Source organism: Nematolebias whitei, chromosome 8 (assembly GCF_014905685.2).
Source record: "Nematolebias whitei isolate Nwh7 chromosome 8, NemWhi1, whole genome shotgun sequence".
Lineage (NCBI taxonomy): Eukaryota > Metazoa > Chordata > Actinopteri > Cyprinodontiformes > Rivulidae > Nematolebias > Nematolebias whitei.
The window spans coordinates 18,957,398-18,979,801 of NC_056505.1; the positions used below are offsets into that span (position 1 = coordinate 18,957,398).

A 22,404-nucleotide genomic window follows, 5' to 3' on the forward strand; every position below is an offset into this window, starting at 1 on the left:
TGGTGTTAAAAAAATGAAACAAAAAAACGGCTAGATTATAAGGCGGTGTATAAAACTAAAAACAGGAACACGTCTGCATTGGTCTTTGCCAGGAACTTAGCAGTTGTTTGAAGCCACTTAGCGAGGTCAAGGTCGAGAGCTTCAGGTCTTTTTGCAAGATATTCCAGGAAACAGGAGCGGAGTAGGAGAAGGCCTTTTTGCCTCGGACGCATGCTTAGCAGTGGTGGGCACAGCTAAACAAAAACACTAAAAAATGTTTAAAAAATTGCGGAAGCTAACACTAAACTGCTAAATGCTAAAACGACTGTCACTCAGTCTCTGTCACACGTCTTCATCTCCTTCCAGTTGAAGCCGTGTCGGCCAATCACGTCTTGTCGCGTGTACACGTAGTAAGCCAATAGCGTGCTTAACAGACTCTTCAAGACACGCCCACAACAGACAGGAACAAGCTTTCCAATTGTTAGTGGAATTGAAGTTGGCAAAATATATTTTAGCGGAAGCCAATTCTGCTAACGGTTTAACAAGTTAGCAAAAACGCTAATCGGTTAAACTAAAAATTTGTTCCACTAATAGCCGTTAGTTTTAAGCATCAGTGGTGGGAACAGTTCAACTAATCCACTATCACCTTATTTTGCAACAAATCTATTTTGGAACTCCAGAGAAGATTCTAGCTCAAAGTCGTGACACTTACCAAATTACAATCGTTTACTCCTACAAGCAATTTCCCGTTTTCTTCACTTCCATGTCTTTGAACTATAGGATGAAACAGGCCGGTATTGAACATCTGATCATTTAACTACCTGCTAGAGTGTTCAGCAAAACCAATCCAATTACGTTTATGTGCACTAAGACAACTGAAGTGGCTTGAGTCCATCAGCTGATGAGATATAATGAAGGATTTCACTCACCGCCTCAGGTTTACACATTCCAGAAGAGAAAAGAGAGAAGAATCCTATCACATCCTTGGGGTTCTAAAAGCTCCTGTCAGTGGGAAAATTTCTGCAGCTACGGTTTTATTATGTAACAGAAATAAATGAAGCAGAGAGGCAAGGTGCGAGACAGAACAGAAAGCATGCAGTGATAAAAGCACATTCAAAAATACATGTCTACAAAGGTAGAAGTTATAAAAAGTACAATACAGTACTGGGAAAAAGTTTGGGGCTTTTGATTTTTAGCTTTCTTCATAAATGTCTATTAAGTTCCTTTTTTTTTGGTCAAGTTCATTCTGCAGCGTGACTGTGAACCTCAACATAAATCAGCTGTAACAATAAATAAATAAATCAGATACTACAAGAACAGAGACATCAAAAAGCAAATGGCAGCTTAAATAGATTAAAGCACAGGTCAACTTCTCCAAGAGGACTGAAATAAGAAATCTGTCAAGTACTGGACAAATACAGATTTTAATGTCTAAATGTTGTCTAGCATGTCGACAGATTTATTTTCCTTACCAGAAATGTATTGTTAAGTAATAAAAGCTCATGGTAACAAACACAATATGTAAAAATCTAGTCCTGTATGTGTAGAAAAATTGCTTTGCATTCTGCATAACTCTCTCCTTTGCTTTATACAAAGACTGAATGTAAACCGTGTAATCGCATAGACTTCTTTTTTCTTATGACTTTGCTTGGAACATGAAAACAAATGTGTTCATCAACAGGAATGTCGCAAACCAACAATAGATGGTATACCTCAGTCATATTCAAAAATGAGTAAAACAATTTGCTAAACAAGATTTTCCATCTCTTGTAACAAAATTTAGGTTCAAATGCACATCTGTTCAAGTTACAATGCAGTTTGCACAGAGAAAGAAGAAAGACTTAAATTGCACTGTTGGGAACAGAGGAAACCTGCAGTGAGAACTCTGCAGACAGATCGGGTTTAAAAGACTTCAGAAGAGGACTTGAACTTCCACTGAACTGCGGCTCTGTAGCTGATCGAGTTGAATGAAGATAAGTGTTAGTTCTCGCTGTGCTTCAGAGGCCCTGTGTTACTCTCACATAAACAAAAAGTTTGCATTAAATAATATTGACACAAGCTTAGCGGGTGTTCTTGAAGGCAACATGATAAATCTCTTGCCTTAATCGCAAACAACAAAACAGAGTAGTCAACGTGATCCCAGAGTACAGCATACGGCACATAGCACACCCGTCGACAAACTCGTATACAACAATAAAACAATAAATATAGTAAATATGCAAAGATCTTTCATACACTTGATTTTGATTTGTGACCTTGACTTTAAAACGGAGGTGATGAAAAAATAATGCAACACACTAGCATTGGTACAAATGTGTACCAAGTTTCATTAAATTATCTTGAGCAGATCAGAAGTTATGGCTCAAACAAGCCTTGTAAGCCATTCGACCTTGATTTGTCAACTTGACCTTGAATCCTATTGAGCGTGGACTTTTTTGGTTTTGAACCAGTTTGACATGACTGTCGACGAGGAAGAGGGCCGGCACAAGAGGAGGGGGCGTGCCAACGACACCATCTTAGCACCAACATAACTGGTTTGTTCCACTTGGAGTAAGCTGTTGGGGGAAGAATCAGTTTTGTGTTGTGTGTTTCCTTGACTGATGAAGCCTTCTGGATGGAAGGTGAAACGTTTCAGGAAAAAAAGAAACTGTCCAGATGACCTGACTGAAAATTGTTGGATTGTATACCTGGATTATTGAGTGTGGCCTTTTTTTTATTAAAATCTTCAGTTTTATGACACTCTGATACCAAAAGTTGTAATAAATCCACTAAAACACAGCACAGTCTGATTGAGCTGTTTCATAAATATAGGGAATGCTTGAAGAGTGCATTTATTTCAGTCAGTTTTTGCTGGCTACTTTATACAACACACCTAACAAGTTTAATGTTTATACATCTGACCACAATGAAAAGCTGTCCTGACCAGAAAACTGCATTTGTCGATATCGGATAGCTCAGATGGAGATTGCCCAATACCACCAAAGCATACTCAAGTTTGAATTTGTTTTTCTAACAAGGCAACCAATTTATTCTGTGCAACTCAAGGTCAGAGAGAGAAATATGTCAGATTCTAAAGAGATTACGGCACGAGCAATGACAGACAGCGCACTAAAACTTGTGTTTATAACAGACTCAAGTCCAACTGAACTACCATCACACATTCAGTGTGAGTTATTTAGACACAATAAAACCAAAGCTTTAATCAAACAACACAAAATGTCAGTCTATTAGCTAAAGCCAAATGTAAAACAATAAAATAAAATAAAGTATATTAAGACTTACAGCAGCTGTAAATGGAGTGGAATCTAATTTTCACAGGACCTACCTGATACAGAGCAGGTCCAGGGGTTGGTGTTAATGCAGTCTTTAACTCGATCTTCTTTAGGAGGAGATCTGTCATCTTTGAGGAGGTTTCCACACTGAGGCTGCTCTGGCCTGGACTTCATTAACAAAGACACACAAACAATCTACAATGAACAAACTCAAATATATTGTTGCACCTGCTCTAACCATCTACAAGTTATGTTCGATATGGTAATGCTGCTCACCAAGATGACATTTAAACTTGATTTTTATTTTAAAAGAAATGATTGAAACAGAACTGTGATGCTTGAGAGGAGATGAGAGTAAAATAATATGGAATAAGTTTCTAATGCGGACACAAAACACTTTATATTTCCAAATATTTAACGGTAATTCAGATTAAACATCCCACATTTACTAACTACAAGTATAACACTGCACATGAGCAAACTTCCTCACATGTGTCCCCAACAAGTTAATGCTTCAGACAGTCTTTGTACGTCAACATAAAGCAAATAGCAGATTTCAAATGATTTTTTTTTTTTTTTTTTGACGTGTTTAGTGTTAAAGTAAAGTTTTATTATTTTTGGTTGAAGCTATGCACTGTTTGGCTTTTTCAATGTTAAATTTATCAAAAATGTATTTAAAATGTTTGCTACGTTCAGTCAAAAAGTTGATAAAAAACAAACTTCTGTAAGCATTCTACAGTATAAATGTGTTTACATGGTATGGTTGTGGTGTATTATCATTTATCTGTCTAGAAAAGAGTCAAAGCTTAGGTGAATTATTTGCTCAACCACACAGGTATGCTATTCAATTTGTTCTGAATAGCAAGTAAAAAAAAAAAGTTCTGTTTTACAGTGAGGTGCTTTTAGAAGCAGGTCTGTCGAGGTCCTTGTACAAAAGCTATCATAAATATTTGCCCAAAATTCTGCTGATAAAAATGACCCTGTTACAAAACCATTTTCATTTACAGGAGGAACATTCACGCTGAAATCAAATTCTCAAAATGAAGACGCTAAGCCTCAGGGGTTTATCCATAACGCAACATTGTTTCCACAAGCCCGTTTTATTTTAAAGCCTCAGTGCTGATGGTAAATTTTAAGGAATTACCTTTACAATCGATTTTTGAAATAGTTTAATAGACCCCTGGGCTATGAGCCATATCTACCACATTGAGAGAAAAAAAAAAGGAACCGGAGAGGAAATCAGCATCGGTCCAAAATGTCTCTAAGATAAGACATCATTATGGGTTTGTTTGACCCAACAATTAGAAAATGCAACCTGCACCTGATTGCACGATTGGTGAGTTATTCTTATATTACACACAATCACATATAACTAAACCAGACAACTGATACTAAAAACACCACAAGCAATAGTTAATGTTGCAAACTAATCTCAGCAACGCAGTCATTCATTTGCATGTGTGGAACAAAAACACTGAAAAGATAAATGCTCTTGCCGTTATCAGAAATGGGATAGCCAGGGACCCAGCATGACGAGGAATATAATGTCTCCTAATGTTTGATTTACTGAAGGCCTATTCATGAGGGAAAATTTAATAATGAACAGAAAAAATAAACGAGAAAAAAAACCAGTGTGTTTCTATGTGAGGCCATGTGCTTGTGCTGTATGCATTATTTGGGTCTGTGTTTGTGTGTGTGTACAAAGAGGAAACACTTTTGCAAAGAGTCCAAATCTATTTATATGCAAATTGGATTATGGTTAAACGGTTTGGGGTGCCGCATGAGTTGTGTCCCTTGGTGAAATGGGGCTGGTCATAAATTATCCAAATAACTCACAGATCTATCAATTTTGAAAATGTTTTTTCAATGGGAGCGTAATCAAAGTAAATATTAGGTTAGAGGCCCACAGTGATGGAGATAATTAGACTGGACAATGGTTAACGTTTGGGCTTATACACTTTCGAAATGTCCAATACAAAAATAAAAAAATAAAAATAAATGAGACAGAGCCATAGAAAAATGTGTCTTTCAATAGAATGCTGATAATGTGTGAGTATGGATTGAAGTGTGTGAAAGGCACTATTGGATCACGTTGTAGAAAAAACAATCTCATTATTGAGTAGACAGGAAGCACGCTTGTCTTTTTCTTGTAATTTCGTTTTAAGGCTCTGAGTAAGAGTGTCCTTTAAGCTTTTCAAACGTTCGGCTCAGACTGTAGTGGTTCAGTGGAGGGGACTCCTACGAGGAAAGAAGATAAATAAAGGAATATTGATGGTTATGTAACAATACAATCATCATACAAGCTGGGTGAGTTCACGCATACTTTGCATTGACTTATTTGCTATACGTTCTGCACATTAAAAATATATTTACTGTAGCTTAATAGATAAAATACAGTTATGAATATTAGTCACCAATTTAACAGGTATTTAAAAACCAAAGTTCAGCACAAAATAAAGATTTTGTTTTTGGAAAACACAGATATGCATCAGAGGTGAGTTAATGAGAAGGACCCAAATGCAAAGACAAAAGAGGCGTTTTCAAGAAGAAAAAAAAAGGATTCAACTAAAAACAGATAAATCCCCAGGCGCCACAGCAAATAAATCAATATATAAATAAAACAGAGGTGCACAACTGATCTGACAAAGACTGAGAACAACCAAAGAGTATATAAACAGGGTGTGGTGAATAGAAAACGACAGCAAGGTACTGATTATGAGAGACAGGCGAGTGAGGAGCTGAACGTGGGGACACCTGAAGACATCTAGTGGATGTAAAAAATACAATAGTATCAGACCGAATAAACAAAAGTACTTTAAAACCATAGTAAAACACATGAGAATTAACCTCAAACACTACAAAACTAAAACAAAGATGTCAAAACCATGACAGGAACATATCACGATTCTCAGCACAGATTTTTATCTAATCAGTTAAAAATTAAAACACATTTGAAGATCTGTGGGAAAATAATGGAAAAATTCAATTAACCACAATCGTAAAGATTAAGGTTTGACTCGTGACATTGTTGTGCTTTCTCTTTGTTTTGCATTAAGTTCTAATATTCATCTAGATGTGGAAAAAAAAATCACAACTTTCATTTTAAGAGATGGTACCACACTGAAAATAATCTGTTTAAAAGAACATGTGGCTCTGAAAATGTTACAAATACAGTACTTTTCATTTTGAGACATCATTTGTATCTAAAGTATAAGGAACTAGAAATAGTATGAACACTGGTTTACAAATACAAGTTTATAATGCATCAGTGGATTCCAGTGGTGGGATGTAACTAACAAGTACTTCGTTACTGTACTTAAGTACATTTTTCATGTATCTGTATTTTACTTAAGTACAGTTAAATGTGGATACTTTTCGACTTTTACTCCACTACACTTGACATTAAGTATCTTTACTTTCTCATTTCTATAATGCGTTGTGTTACATGTTACATTCACGTTGTTTTTTTTTATTTGTTCGTTAGTTTGAAAGTAACCAGTGGTGAGAGGGGAGTTGGTCCATTGAATCACTGCAAAGTAGGCAGGTAATATTAGATCCACCTTCAAGAAGAGCTGGCCAATAACATATATTCTAGTATATACATCATTGAGCTGGACGCACCCACAGCACCACTAACACACAAAATGGATTCCACCGTGGAGAGTCAGCCAGAAGATATGAGCCACCCATGGCCTTATTGAAAGACTATTGAAAGATTATTGAAAGACTGTTTAGTACAACAGGACAGATTCTCTCTCCCAAAAGAGCAAGACTGACTATTAAAAAAAAAAAAAAAAAAAAAAAACTTTGAAAACAACTTCTGTTAGGAGTGCGCGGGGAACCCAGATGATATGAGACCCAGAACGAGGCAGACACAGGGGAAATACAAAAGAAACAGTGTTTATTATTTACAGTGAGTTAAATCACATCCACAGGCTGCTGGTCAGAGGCTCCTGGAAAGAGGGACGACAGGTTATTAGCTGTCCAACGGGGAAGGCCCAAGTTGTTCGTTAAAAGAGTGTTTGTCCTTACAGTCCAACCCGAAGGGGAGAGCTGGTCCTTCAGTCCAAGGCGAGCGAGCAGCAGAGGGAAATCCACAAGAGTCCAAAAGGGAACGAGGAAGGCTGGCACTGGAGGCAAAGAGGCACGAGGAATACCTGAGAGGCCTAGGAATCCAAATCAGGTCACGAGGGAATCCAAAGAGCACGAGGAACCAGGAAACTGGAAAAAAGAGCAAAAGGTGAACAAATTCTTTTCACCAAGACATTTGCCTCACAACAGCACAATACCATAAGAGGTGATATGCTCCAGCGTTGAATCACACTGGACTGCAGCCTTAAGTAGATGGAGAGGCTCATCAGGCTGATGGCCGCCAGGTGTTGGTAATCAGCGGCCATCAGCAAGGCAGGCTGCAGGCAGTGGGATCCTTACAACTTCTTCTGAACTTGAACAAGAAATTCTTGCTGCAATATTAAAATGTGTCAGTTCATGATGTTAGGAGACAAGAGAGGTCTCCAAATGACTCGACACTCGGGTCCAAGTTTTGAAAATGGTGTTAGGAAGTTAAAATATTGTTCACTATTGACCTATTACAAGGTTGAATAGACAGTATTTTAACTAGAGTTGATGACAAACTGGAGTTGAAATGATCAGTGTCTGTTCCTTTGTTAGGTCTAATGCTCCTTTTGTTCAGGCAGACAACTTTTACTTAAACGTGTTTACTGCAGTTAAAATGACACATTGGTTTTGATTTGCGTTAAATAAAAACTTTCAAAGGTAAAATCATTCTTCTTTCTTATTTTGCTTAATAACATTTAACTCTGCATAACATCCCTGAAATTCTGACGCACAGAATCACGAGTCCAAGTGTGAACTGTGTCACAGAGTAAACACAATAAAAACATGTATTATCTGCAGCATTGTTCATTAAAATGACACAACACTATTAATGTATTACAGAAAATATACATTCAGTACGCAGACTTAAAGATATGTAGACTATTGCATTAGGTAATACATTCAGCAAGTATTTTTACTTTTAATACTTTAAGTATTTTTAAAAGCAAGTACTTATTTACTTTTACTTAAGTAAAAACGTTAATATGGGACTTCTACTTTACTAGAGTACATTTTTGTCTGTTTATTAGTACTTTTACTTAAGTACAGTATTTGAGTACTTTCTGCACCACTGGTAGATTGTGAAATATTAGTATTTCACAAAATATTTTTATGAAACATTAGTAAATTCATAGGCTTAGGTTTTATGAATGATCAAACTGATAAATATGTTTCTCAAAGTGTCATGTGATGAAGCAGAAGTGACTGTATTGTGCTTTTACTGTAGAAATGTTCACACTTATTGTGTCCTTGGTCTGAATGTGAAGTGGTTTTACAGCACTGATAAATATTTGACCAGATTAATTATGATATATTTACAAAATGCTTTTGAACTTTAGGAGCAAATGGTTATTTTTTTCTGGTAAATGCAAAGCTTGACCTGCAAATAACGTCTGTTCACAGGTCAGTTCAAGTTAACTACCTGAAAACCGTACATACGTACTGTGAATTGAATTTAGTCCCCGCCGAAGACAAAACCGTTAACCTCGTGTTGTGGCTGCATGTGTAACACTGGGATGATGGAACCCAGTGAATTAGAAACGAGCAGTCTTTTTGCATAAAGAATGAGAAGAAGAAGAAAAAAAGGTTAGGTCAGAGCATGGCTGCATCTCTCATGTAACACACAATTACGCAGCCAAAATATAGCATGTGGCCCTATTATGTTACACAAGTGATGGGTTCTCATTAAAACAGACAAGACACTCATTAAAACTGACAAATGACCCTTTTCCCTTGTCTAATATCAGACCACACTCAGATGGTCAGACTTGTTACTATCATCCACACTTCCATGCATGAATATCAGCGCACAAATGCAAGGACGTACAGTACATGTCACATCATCTGCATGAAAAGTGCAGGGAAAAAAAAAAAACACGCACACACGTTTAGATATAATGACGGCTTGCAGGTGTCACTTTACTGTCTGCAGAACGAGAGAGACGGACACCAGTGACCTTTTTCAACATGTAATGGGTCATTTCAGATAACTATCTTCCACATTAGACCATATTAACATCCATTTATGATTAATTGCTAATAATTAGAAGCTAATTCATGGTGCTCTCCTCGCAGAAACAGACCTGTAATGGATCCAAGTTGTAGAAATTCAGACCTGAAACGAGTGGATCATAGCTGGTTATAAACTCGCAATGCTTCTGCTGCGGAGGAATTGCAGTTACCAAGGATTTGTCTCATCAGTGAGTCTTTGAATAATTGATGCTGAAGACTGAATATAGCTGCATGATCCATTTATCCTAAACATAGCAGAGCTGTCATTTACCTCAACTGTCATTTCCCGACCGCTGTTTTCTCCTTTTTTGTTCCTAGACAGCAGTCCATCTTTAATCATTGCTCACCCAGGATATTTATCTTTTCATTATAGACAGAGGAGAAAAAGGAGGTGTGCACTACAAGACAAGCTCACACAGACACTCAGAACAAACAGGTTCTGCACAACGCTGAAAGGTGAATAAATTGAACATAAGTGATGAAAACTTGCATCACATGTTGAATATTTACCAGAATTTGATTTGGCGAGTGTCTAAACGCGGTTTTAATTCAACACAAACCTGCGGGCACATGTGCAGAGCCCTATGGTTCATAATTATAGCTGTTCCCCAATAGTAGTCATCAGCTATTGACAGCGCTCAGGTTGACATTAATTGCACACTCTTGACATTTAGACAGCTCAGTACTTACTCACTATACACACACTGAGAACCCACACAGAAGCACACCTTCTCTCAACGAGTCTGTCACATTGTCCTTGACTGTCTGAAAAATATCTCTGAGTGCATATATGGTGCAGTTGACAGATATGCATTTGTGGCAGGCGTTCAGTCAGTGACCCAGAATAGGTGAAATTAAATATTGATGTGCAGCCAAGGTCTTAACTGGCAGCATCTTTTAATAAAAGTTAAGTCAGAAAATTGGTCATATCATGTTTGAGATGGAAAGTGGAACCCAAGATGCTAAACCAAAACTCAAAATGCTCAAATTAAAAAAATAACTAATTTTTTGGAACAATTTTTTTAATTTCTTTTACTAAATGATTGAATCTGATTTACGTCCACTGCCAATCCAGTTGAACCAGTATAAGGCACTGCTTCCCTCCTGGTGAGGAGAAAAACAATGTTCAGTCTGGCTATAATACATTAAACTAATGCAAGTTGATTAAAAAATATTTACATTTACATTTCCTCAACCTAATCTGAGGAAGGATCAGCCTGTCATGCCAATCTCAAACATTCTTCACAAAAGATTCTCATGTTTCAGATAAATTTATAATCCAAGTCTTCCTTAGGATCATAAAGGTTAATCCTTGCTCAAGAGTGTTATCCTTGTTAAATTATGGTTATACATGTATATTTATTTGTTTTATATTTTATTTGAATTAATTCAAATTTTGTGAAAAATACTTAAAAACGTAAAATTTGGTTCTATTCAATGGTAATTAATGTAAGTAATAGCAGCTGAGATTTGATAAATGATAAAGATGAAAAAATAAAAATAACCTAAATGTTATTGATTTTTCCATGAGCTATATAGTTCAATATGTTATTGAATGATAAATTCCATCTAGTGCCTTTTTTTTTTTACAAATTCCATAAAATAGTAATGTGTGTGTGTGTGGACTGTTCTTATCATCTTCTACAGTATTGTAATGCATTATGTGATTTTATTTTGGACCAAATTTTGACTGATAAATTGCACCAATTTGCAATTGTATCCCCAGTCTAGGAGCAAAGACGGGAATTGCAAATACCCTCAGTCTGTCCGGTGAGCTAGATAATTTGAAAATAAGTGAGGTACCAACTTCCAATTTTGGGTGTGGCATCATCTAGGCCACTATCAAAAGGCCAATACTGAAAATGGGTTGCTCGACCAAAATCCAAGACGGTCACCGCCATATATGTGTAAACAGGCTACCCCATCGTTTGAGGAAATTATGCTTTCTAGTTTTTATATTATTTAATAGTATAATTTCCTCAAATGATCGGGGTGGCTAAAGAATTATCTAAGTCACCCCCTTGTTCTGCCATTGCACCTGGTGGTGGAAAAATTGCTCCCTCCCAGGATCTGTCTCTATGTGCCACCTTGGACAAGTAAAAAAATAATAATAAAAATAAATCTTCTTGTCTTATTATACACAGTGTAAGGTTGTTTTCACACCTAATAGTCCGGTAGACTCAGTTCGGTTCGGGATCAATATTCATGAGCTTTTGTTTACATTTGAGCTGGTGCGTTTGCATTCACACTGCACTGTGCAGTCGAGTCAACCTGTTGAACCAACCTGTTCTCCCACTCGCCTGTGGGGGTGCTGCGCCAAGAACTACTGAAAGAAACGACACAAAAACCTCTGAAGACACTTCTTCTGGAAATAAAAACAAAAATGGAGTGGCATCAAGTTTTAGCAGTTTTATGAGTTATATTTTGTCATTTTTCAAAAATGGACTCAGCATGAGTAGCAGATGAGGCAGAAGACCATGGAGAATATTGTTTTTCACACAAGGCAGCTGACGGCTCCATATGAGGCTAGGGACCTTTCTGGGTGGATTTTTCATGTTCTGTCCATACATGTGTGGGTTTTCTCCGGGTGCTCTGGTTTCCTCCCACAGACCAAAAACATGCATGTTAGTCTGACTGGTGACTCTAAATTGTCCCTAGGTGTGAGTGAGAGAGTGAATGGCTGTTTGTCTATATGTCCCTGTGGTGGACTGGAGACCTATCCAGGGTTTCCCCTGCCTCTTGCACAGGGACTGCTGAATATGGGCATCAGTGACCCCATGACCTGAAAACGAAAAAGAGGGTAAAGATAATGGATGGACGAATGTTTGTAGTTTCAGAGATGTGCTTTTCTGGACTGGAATTTATCAGGGAATGCAAGTGTAATGCTTTTGGTTCAAGATATTCAAACTGGTAAGAGTTAGGGTGCATTCACACCAGCCCTGTTTAGTCCGCTTTAATCGAACTCTAGCTCGTTTTCCTAGGAAGTCCGGTTCGTTTGGGGAGATGTGAATGCGCCATCGAACTATGTCACAGAACAAAAAGGCGAACTCTGACCCGGGCTAAAACCTAGGTCTCGGTCCGATAGAAGAGAACTCCAGCGCGGTTCGAGTACAGTGTGAATGCAAACAGACTGGGCCCCGCTCCACAAGCAAGGAGTACAGCGCAGGTCAAACAAACACACATTTCTCTTACCAGGATTCTATCCAACAACCTTCTCGCTGAGAGGCAACAGCTCTACCAACTGAGCCACCGTGCCGCCAACTACAAGCATTCAGTATTCAAATTCCTCGGGGACGGGGGACATCAGCGTACCACTTGTTGTGTGTAGTGCCTTGAGATGAGTTTTGTTAAACTATAAAAAAAAAAAAATTGAAATGACTTAAGAACATTAAAATTATTTAGCTTTATCACAGTTCACGTGCTGTGGTCCCCCTCCCTGTATACAATGTGTGTACACTTATGGTTGTGTGTCTATTTGTTGACAATCAGGTCAGTCAAACTAGTGGTGGGAAAAAAAGGAACAAAAACATCCGGCCATTTTTCACCACAATGTCAAATCGAGCCGAGTAACAAGTGTTTAATGATGCTGTCAGAAGCAAAAAACAACCAGGAAACAGAACTGGACTCAGAGAAACAGAAACTGTGAATAGCCCTGGTATAGACGTTTACCATTTTAACATAACAACAACAATAACTGAATGCAATAACTGTAGTTTGGATCTGAAGTTGATTTTTCCCTCTGTCAAGCAACAATTGCTTATTCTCTGCAATCAAGCACAACTGATTTAATCATTTTAGCCAGTTTTCTGGATGCATGATAGATAACAATACAAAACTGGCTCTAGTTCTTTCTGCACAATGAATATAAAAGAGTATTTTAACAGAAATAATCAAAACATTCTTGTAAAGCAATTATAAAGAAGAAAAAAGATATCTTCTGTGTATATGGTCCACTACACCAAACATTTTAACTAAAACAAAACGCAAACACAAAGTGAGATGTAGTGCGTTATTATCTTCTTGAAGCCTTTTCTCACTTTTATATTCTCCCACATTAATGACTCAAGTGCACCTGACAGCAGTAATACTAACAATCTGCCAGTATATAAGGTGACAGCTTTGACTAATGACCTGCTATACCACACGATGTGTGTGTGTGTGTGGGGGGGGGGGGGGGGGTTCATTCTTCATCTTCTCATCGCTCATAAAACTTTATATTTTTCCCTTGAAGAAAATCATATTATTTCAGACACTGTGTGTTCATATTTCAAAGCTTTTTACTGGTAAAAGTACAAACTGACTATACTTGTGTTGATGCATGTGTGTGTATGTGTTCGTGTGAATATTCACATTTAATAAAGCAGTCATCACTACTGTAAGAGAAAACTGACATTTTTAGTATCACTGGTTAAAACATATATTTTGAAGTTTGTGGGAATAATTGACAGTAAAGCTAAGACTCGAGACACTAAAGACTTTGCATTCCTTGAAGAACTGAATATCAAAGCCAAAGTTTCTTCACTTGTCGTTCGCACCACATGTGGTACATGTGGTGGAACGAAATTGTGTACACAAGATCCCAGTTACATCCAACAAAAGTATAAATTGTGAAGAAGAACAGTAATAGGATCTAAGATATGAACTAAGAAATACTCTAAACTAAGAATATGCTAAGCACTAAAGGTACAAAAACAATACGCGAACAACAGCAGCACGAACATGAGTCTTTGTGAGCAGATGAGTACGAACGAACACAGCACCATGAAATAAATCAGCAGCATGGATAGTCAGCAGCACATAACAATCAAGTGGCATTACAGTGATTTTTCAGTGATAATCCTGACTAGAGATTTGTGAGTCTAACAGCCTCAGGGTAGAAGCTGTTCCTCAGTCTAGTGGTTCTACACTTAATGCTCCTCAACCTCCTTCCTGAGGGGAGCGGGGCAAAAAGAGTGTGTGCTGGGTGAGTGGGGTCCTTCATGATGCAGGTGGCCCTCTTCCTACATCTGGAGGTGTAGATGTCTGTGATGGTGGAGAGGATGACTCCAACAGTCTTCTGTGCAGCCTTCACCACTCTCTGCAAAGCTTTTCTTTCTGCAGCTGTGCAGCCTCCATGCCACACGTTGATGCTGGAGCACAGGATGCTCTCCACTTCACACCTTTAGAAGGAGGTGAGGACTGAGCTTCCCAGACCAGCTCGCCTCAGCCGCCTGAGGAAGTAGTAGTATCATCCACTGCCTTTCATGTCAGAGTTTTAGACAAAGATCAGTTATGTGGAGAAATTACTAGAAGACGATCATATGAAATCTTTGGCTGGGGGGGGGGGGGGGGGGGGGGCTAATGGCGATAACAGATATAATGACTGGAAATCTTTTAGCTTTGTCCACCCCAAGAATCTAAGTAAACAGCTGCTTTTAAACATGTTTTAATGCTTGAGGTCTTGAAACAATCTTTGTGTTCACATTTTCTATCCTCCAGTATTCACCATAAAGTTATCAAATATGTTACAAAAATATAAATTAAACAAAGACACACCTTAACCTGTTCATTGTTTACACAGTTACTCATTTATGGTGAAGGTCTGATTAGTATTGACCACAGCATGTTTTTTTTTTTTTTGTTTGGTTTTTTGCGTGTGTGTGTTTTTGTTTTTTGTAGCAGCAAAGTTCAGAATTAAGACAATGCATTTCACTGCGAATAACAAACATAGCGTTACTAACACTGATATAGATTTATTGTTCTGGATACAATTTTGCAAGGCAATAACCTATGCTAGGTTATCTAAATGTTAGCTTGCTAACTTGAGAGGCACATAACTAATGAGAAGTGGGTTGGAAGATTGAAGAGAATTTATTATTGTTGATTTTTTTTATTATTATTTTACAGATCATTCAAAATAAACTTGCCATGCTCTGTTCAGCAAAATGCACTACATAGTATTGCTCACTGCTTCGGTTGTGCTGAAAGTAAAACAAATTGAATGGCCATGACCTGAAAGTAGTCCGCATGCGCCCACTGCTAGATACTTTGTACAATTATGGCTGGTTCCAGCATTTTAGAGGTGAAAATTAAAAGTGTTTATATCGGCGCATAATGGGACAATTATCACCAATACCAATAGGTCCCCAAACACCTACTGTACATTGGCCTAAAATATCGGCCCTACTAATATTTTGGACGGGCTCTGGAAATAACAGTCATAGACATTTCAGTCATACCGTACTTGTCGCCATACATGTCGCACCACCAAATAAGTCGCATCAGTCCAAATATGTCTAATAAAGTGGGGAAAAAAAATGTCGCTTCGCCATATAAGTCGCATCTATTATGCATCACCACTGATGCGTCGCGTTTGATACGCATCACTGCTGACAACCCGGAAATGTGGGCCAGTGTTGTGCCAAAAATCAAATGGCTGCCAAATGGCGGCTGCAGGAGTGTGCACGTGAGGACTTTTAACAAGAATTTAACAAAATTAGCACTTAAAAACGATTATTTGTCTGCTCAAAATTATAGCAAATGTGTGTCTCAGTTGAACTTTTCCTTAATAAATGCACTTTGATGATCAAATCAGCTGCATTTCAAAAGCCGATATGCGGAAGTAGGAGCATGCACAGGGACGACTCGCTGTGCATTTCTTCAAAATTTAACAAAATAACCACCTAAACACAATTATTTGTTTGCTCGACATTATAGCAAAGGTGTGTCTCAGTTTAATTTTTCCTTAATAAATGCACTTTAATGGTCAAATCAGCTGCATTTCGCCTGGGTGGTGTGGCGAAATGCAGCTGATTTGACGTTTGCTCCAGGAGTTCTGGAGCGAGACGAAGGTAGCTTGGTATGGCAAGCCAAATGCCTCATTAATACCCACTTTTACCTATTAATGAGATACTTGGCGGCAGCACGGTGGCACAACTGGTAGAGCTGCTGCCTCTCAGTGAGCAGGTCCTTGGTTCAAACCCCGGTCCGGGGACCTTCCTGGGTGGAGTTTGCATGTTCTCTCCGTGCATGCGTGGGTTTTCTCCGGATACTCCGGTTTCCTCCCACAGACCAAAAACATGCATGTTAGACTGATTGGTAACTCTAAATTGTCCCTAGGTGTGAGTGAGAGCGTGAATGATTGTTTGTCTCTATGTGGCCTTGTGATGGACTTGCAACCCGTCCAGGTGTACCCCGCCCCTCGCACAGTGATTTTGGACATGGGCACCAGCGACCCCCATGACCCAAAAATGGAACAAGCGGGTAAAGATAATGGATGGATGGATGGATGGATGGAGATACTTGGCTTGTCATATTAGTCGAGGGTCCTCTAGTGGCTGAAAACAGTAATGTGCAATGTCTTCCATTTCAGAATGAATGAAATCATCAGATCTCAACCAAAAATTGGGTTATAAATATGAGGAAAAAATAAAAAAAACATTGCTTTGCTGTATAAGTCGCAGGCATGCTAATTTATACAAAAAACTGCAACTTATACAGCGAAAAATACGGTATCTTGAAAATAACACTACAGTATGCACAGTCTTATGCAAAATTGGGAAATGTCACTCAAATTACGTGTTGTGAACAACTCATGTACCCCCACATCAAATTTTAGCTCATTATCTGTAAAATTTACTGAGTTAGTCATTTCTGTGTAGCTATGTGGAGTAAATTAGCTGGGATGGAGACAGCTAAAAAAATATCCTTTCATACAGCTGTATTTGTTAATTATTAAATAATTACTTCTGAGGGTTGTCTACTACTGTAGAAATCTTTTAAGAAAAATGTGATTTTTCACTCAATCTGAAAACACCCCACTATTACTGCTCAGACAAATTGCATTTTTTTTGCACAAGGACATATTGTGCCATAAAAATTATATTAAACGTATGTGTGTGTTACATTGTGTTAAACAAAACAGCAGGAAACATTCAACAGCAGACAGATCAGGGCAGCAGGAAGGCCAGTGAAGCTAATGCAATAAGTGATTTGAAGCCCCGCTGTAGGAAGTTGTGCTGAATAAGGTCAGTCTGGTATCCTACTGATATAACAACATCTCTATTAGTAAAATATGTCACCTCAATGGTAGTTTCTCCTAAAATTATGCCGCTGTGTTGACAATATTTTACACATGAGCAAGTTTTCCTTGCCACTGGCACTGATGAACCCTCTTACAATCATATGCAGGGGAAACTTTCCTTTATTTTTTCCCAACCAAAGACGAACTAAAACATGGACTCAGCTCATCATGAAAAGTTACCCAATGTTCATTTAAAAAAGGTTTTTGTTTCATAAATCAGCTACTTTTCTATACAACTGATTAACGGCTTTTCTTTGTGTACCAATTTTTCTGTTTTTGACCCCCACTGAGCAAAATGGGAGAAGTGGAAATACCCTCAGTCTGTCAGTCCATGCATGTTGTGAGCATCATAACATGGAAAACAAAGCAATGGTTCAATTTCCTTCGTGGTGTGTGGCTCCATCTAAGCATATAACAAGTATCCTTTCGAAACTTGGGTTGCCATGTCTGCTTAGTACCGCTTGTTTAAATGTGCGTTAATTGAGCCCACCACCCCCTGCTTACACAAACTACGCACCAACTCAGCTCTGTGACTACCTCGCTCAGCAGCTTAGCAAACAGAACCCAACTGGTTTCAAACCAACCCCCCTCCCTAATTATTTAAACTTTTTTATAGTAGTCAAAAATAACAAATAGATCATGACAAACTGTTGTGACAGGGTCTGGTAATCTCCAGTAGTTACAGAGCAATTTTTACTGTTTGTTCGTTTTGTTACTTCTGATTCAGATTTGCACATCGCACCCTTAAAAGAAATTATCCCTGCTTTAATTGTGAATGTGTTATTTTTTATTTTTTTTTTTTTTATTTTATTTATTTATTCATTTCATAACAAAATAAAATACATATCAATTAACATATATGTAATTAGAAAACAATTATAAATATAAAATGAAAGGTAGCAGATGAAGAAAAAATCTTATTGAATCTGCTCCTTATTTATCTAATAAACCATTCAAACAAACATATTCAGAAAATTATCAGAAACAAGTAAATAACTCAAGTAATATTTCAAATATCCAACATTTTTCATGAAATACATTCATATATATTTTTTTAGCAATTGAATTTTTACCATTTTCTTAAATACCGAGATTGATTTAGCTTCCTTAACATCTAACTCCAAGTCGTTCCACAGTCCAACACCCTGAATTAGGGTAGATCTTCCCTTCAAACTGGTTCTGAATTGCGGTTTAACAAAAACATATTTCCCCTTAAGATTATAATTACTAGCTCTTTTTACACAATGCATTTGGATATTAGAAGGCAATGTATTATTATGAGCTCTATACATGAATGACAAAATGGTATAATCCACCAAATCAGGGAACTTCAACAACTTCATTTGACAAAATAATATACTCGATGGATGATAATAATGTTTACCCTTGATAATTCTTACAACTCTTTTCTGCAAAATAAAAATAGACTTTGTAATTGATTTACATGCTTTTCCCCAAACATTAACACAATAAATCAAATGTGGCACAACAATTGTATTGTACATCAAATTCAATGCTTTGTCATTCAGTAGATACTTAACTCTATAAAATATTGCGATAGATTTTAATATTTTCATTTTAACAGAATTTATATGTTGCTTCCATGATAATTTATCATCAATGATGACACCCAAAAACTTCACCTCATATACTCTACAGATTTCAGAATCTTCAATCTTGAATGAAACATCAATATTTTTATTTTTATTGCTAAATATCATATAGTTAGTCTTATCCAAATTTAACGATACTTTGTTTAGTCTAAACCAACTTTGAATTTTACAAAACTCAATCATCATTAATTCCAATAACTGTTCAATATTCTTACCAGAACAAAAAAAGTTGTGTCATCCGCAAAAAGAACGCATTTAAGGAGGCTGGACACCTTAACCAAATCATTCACATACAAGATGAACAACTTTGGACCAATTACAGATCCTTGAGGAACTCCACATGTAATGGTGCAGTAATCCGATCTCACATCATTTATCTGCACAAATTGGTTCCTGTTTTTTAAGTAACTGCACACCCACTGCAGTGCCAATCCTCTGATACCGTATTTGTATAATTTTTCAAAAAGAATGTTATGATCGACAGTATCAAATGCCTTTTTTAAGTCCACAAACACACTCACACAATACTGTTTTCGGTCCACAGCAGTTGTTACTTGTTCCATAAAGTCTACTAGCGCCATGGATGTGGAATTTTTTTCTCTAAAACCATATTGGCTATTAGTTAGAATATTTTGCCTTTCAATAAATTGGTCTAGTCTGTTACTAAATAATTTCTCCAAGATCTTAGAAAACTGTGGTAACAAGGATATCGGTCGATAGTTATTAAACACACATTTGTCACCACCTTTAAAAAGAGGAACCACTTTAGCCACCTTCATTCTATCAGGAAATACTCCCTTAGTAAAAGATAAATTACATACATATGTAAATGGTTTGATTACATGACCCAATATGTGTTTTACAAACATCATGTCCATATCCATCCAATCCTTTGATCTTTTGTCTACAAATTTATTGACTACAGTCATTATTTCATATTTGTCAGTTCCAGTCAGGAACATACTTGCAAGATAATCATCAATTAAATAGTTCACATTGTTATCCACTTTAGGTATCGTTGCAGCAAGGCTGGATCCAACGTTCACAAAGTATTGATTAAATCCATTAGCAATTACATTTTCATCACATACATTCTTGTTGTCTATTGTAAAGTTTTGTGAAATGCCTGTTTTTCTTATATTTTTTTGTAAAACATTATTCACTACCCGCCATGTTGCCTTGATGTCTCCTTTACTTTTATTCAATAAATCACTATAATATTCTTTCTTATGTTTTCTTATAATCCCGACTAATTTATTTTTATACTTCTTATATTTGTCTTCTGCTTCTTTTGTTCTACATTTTAGGAAACATGCATACAAATAGTTTTTCTTTTTACAAGCATTTCTCAAACCCTTCGTCATCCATTGCTGGTCAACAACGTTCTTCTTAGTGTGGTTTTTTGTTACACAATTTTTTTTATATAAAGCTTCAAAGATATTCATAAACGCATCATATGATTCATTTACATCATCAACATAAACACTATCCCAGTTTTGTTCCGCTAAGTCATCTTTCAGTTTATCCAATGCTTTCTTAGATGTATTTATTATTTTAGTTATACTTGGAATTATTTTTTTGGTTGTTTGATACTTCTTGTAAATTGTAAACACTGGTAAATGATCACTAAGATCACTCATTAAAATACCACCAGTCACATTCCCATTTGTTGTATTTGTAAAAATATTGTCAATTATAGTTGCACTGTGAGACGTGATTCTTGTTGGCTTTGAAATTAATGGGTAAAGATTTAACGAATGCATTGATTCTATAAATATACCGACGTTGTTAGAATCTTTTTTTATTCCTAAATCAATATTAAAGTCACCACACAGAAAAATTGTTTTGTTACATCTTTTATCAAACAGTTCAATAATTTTATCTGTGAATGCCTCAATATTCGATCCAGGTGGTCTGTATACACAACTTATTATAATATTTCTGTCATTATTATTAATTATTTCAATAGTTATCATTTCAATTAAATTCTCATCAATCATTGACATTTCTCTGATTAAATTACATTTTATAGCACTATTTACAAAAAGTGCCACACCACCACCTCTTTTGTTATATCTATTCATAGTATATAATTCATACCCATCGATTTGTGCATTAATTATATTTTCATCCTTTAACCACGTCTCAGACAATGCGATTATTGTAAATGTTCGATCAAGTTGTTTTAAATAATCAGTAATCTTGGAAATATTTGCATTTATACTCCTACAATTGAAATGAATTATAGATAAGCCAGATTTTTTTAGGCTAAGATCATTAAATTGTTGTTCACTATAATATTCACAATCCTCTATTATTGGAAAAAAAACAGGATCAATCAAGTCATCAACATTGTATATTTTCGATTCAGTTTCAGTATGATCTGTCATAGTCAAAAACATCCGTTCATTGAACAAATGTTTTATCAATTATGTATTAAATATAATTTGATGGTTTCCATTCTTCTGGATTATTTAAATTTTTCCAAGTCCTTAATTTCCTTTATTATTTTGGGTTGTGATTGTTCTTTTACTTTTATCCAAACATATCCATTTCTCGTCCATGTAGATGTTATATTTTTTTGTTTTTTTAACAACCTTGACTCCCGTGCAATGTTGGCATTCTTTTTTGTTAGATGTTCATTTATATACACCTTTGTGCCCTTTAGTTTTTTTGCCTGCATCAACACATTATTTCTAAGTTTCCTGCTAATAAATCTAACCACTATTGCTGGTTTAATTTTATCCTGTCCTGGCAAGGTGTAGCAGGTAGACACATCCTCCTGTTCAATATTAAAGTCTTTGTCCTGCAGAAATGATATAACTTGGTCTTCCAGTGTCTGAAGATCTTGCTGTGATGCGTCCTCCGTTGTTACCGAACCCATCACAGCTTTTGCAAAAGACTTTGGTTTTACTGTAAAACCAGTTATAATCAGATTCTCCAATCTAGCATTTCTTTCCATATCGTCAACTTTTTTTTCAAGTTCAATTATTTTTTGGTCTTTTTCATTTATTTGAATTTTTAGTTGTTTTACTTCTTCAAACAAACCAAGTAATAGTTCTTGTTTTGAAGTCAGTTTAGTCAATTCCATACTCATAAAGTCCAAAGACTTTTTAATGTCCTCCATTTCCTCAACACCTTGTTCATCCAAATGTTCTTTCTTTCCACGTCTGGATTTATTAGACATTATTAAGTTTACTCACGACCTGTAGATTTTTACACAGCCGAGAAAAGCCGGCGCCCGATCCCTGGTCACAACAGCCCTCTGATGGTAGCCAGCAGCTACAGTGGAAGAGTCATGATAGCTGCTCCTGGGCCTGGTTGTAGCTGCTCCTGGGCCTGGTTGTAG

At 36.7% G+C, this 22,404-nt stretch overlaps 1 protein-coding gene across 1 annotated transcript in view; it reads right to left on the reverse strand.

Moving 5' to 3' along the window:
• Nucleotides 1-311: 311 nt before the first annotated feature.
• Nucleotides 312-22,404, reverse strand: part of stpg2 (sperm-tail PG-rich repeat containing 2) — an 81,691-nt gene continuing 59,598 nt past the window's right edge. Inside the window, exon 10 of the mRNA XM_037680075.1 lies at nucleotides 312-416. Within this exon, the coding sequence (XP_037536003.1) occupies nucleotides 312-416 (105 nt within the window). The remainder of the gene's footprint in view (nucleotides 417-22,404) is intronic.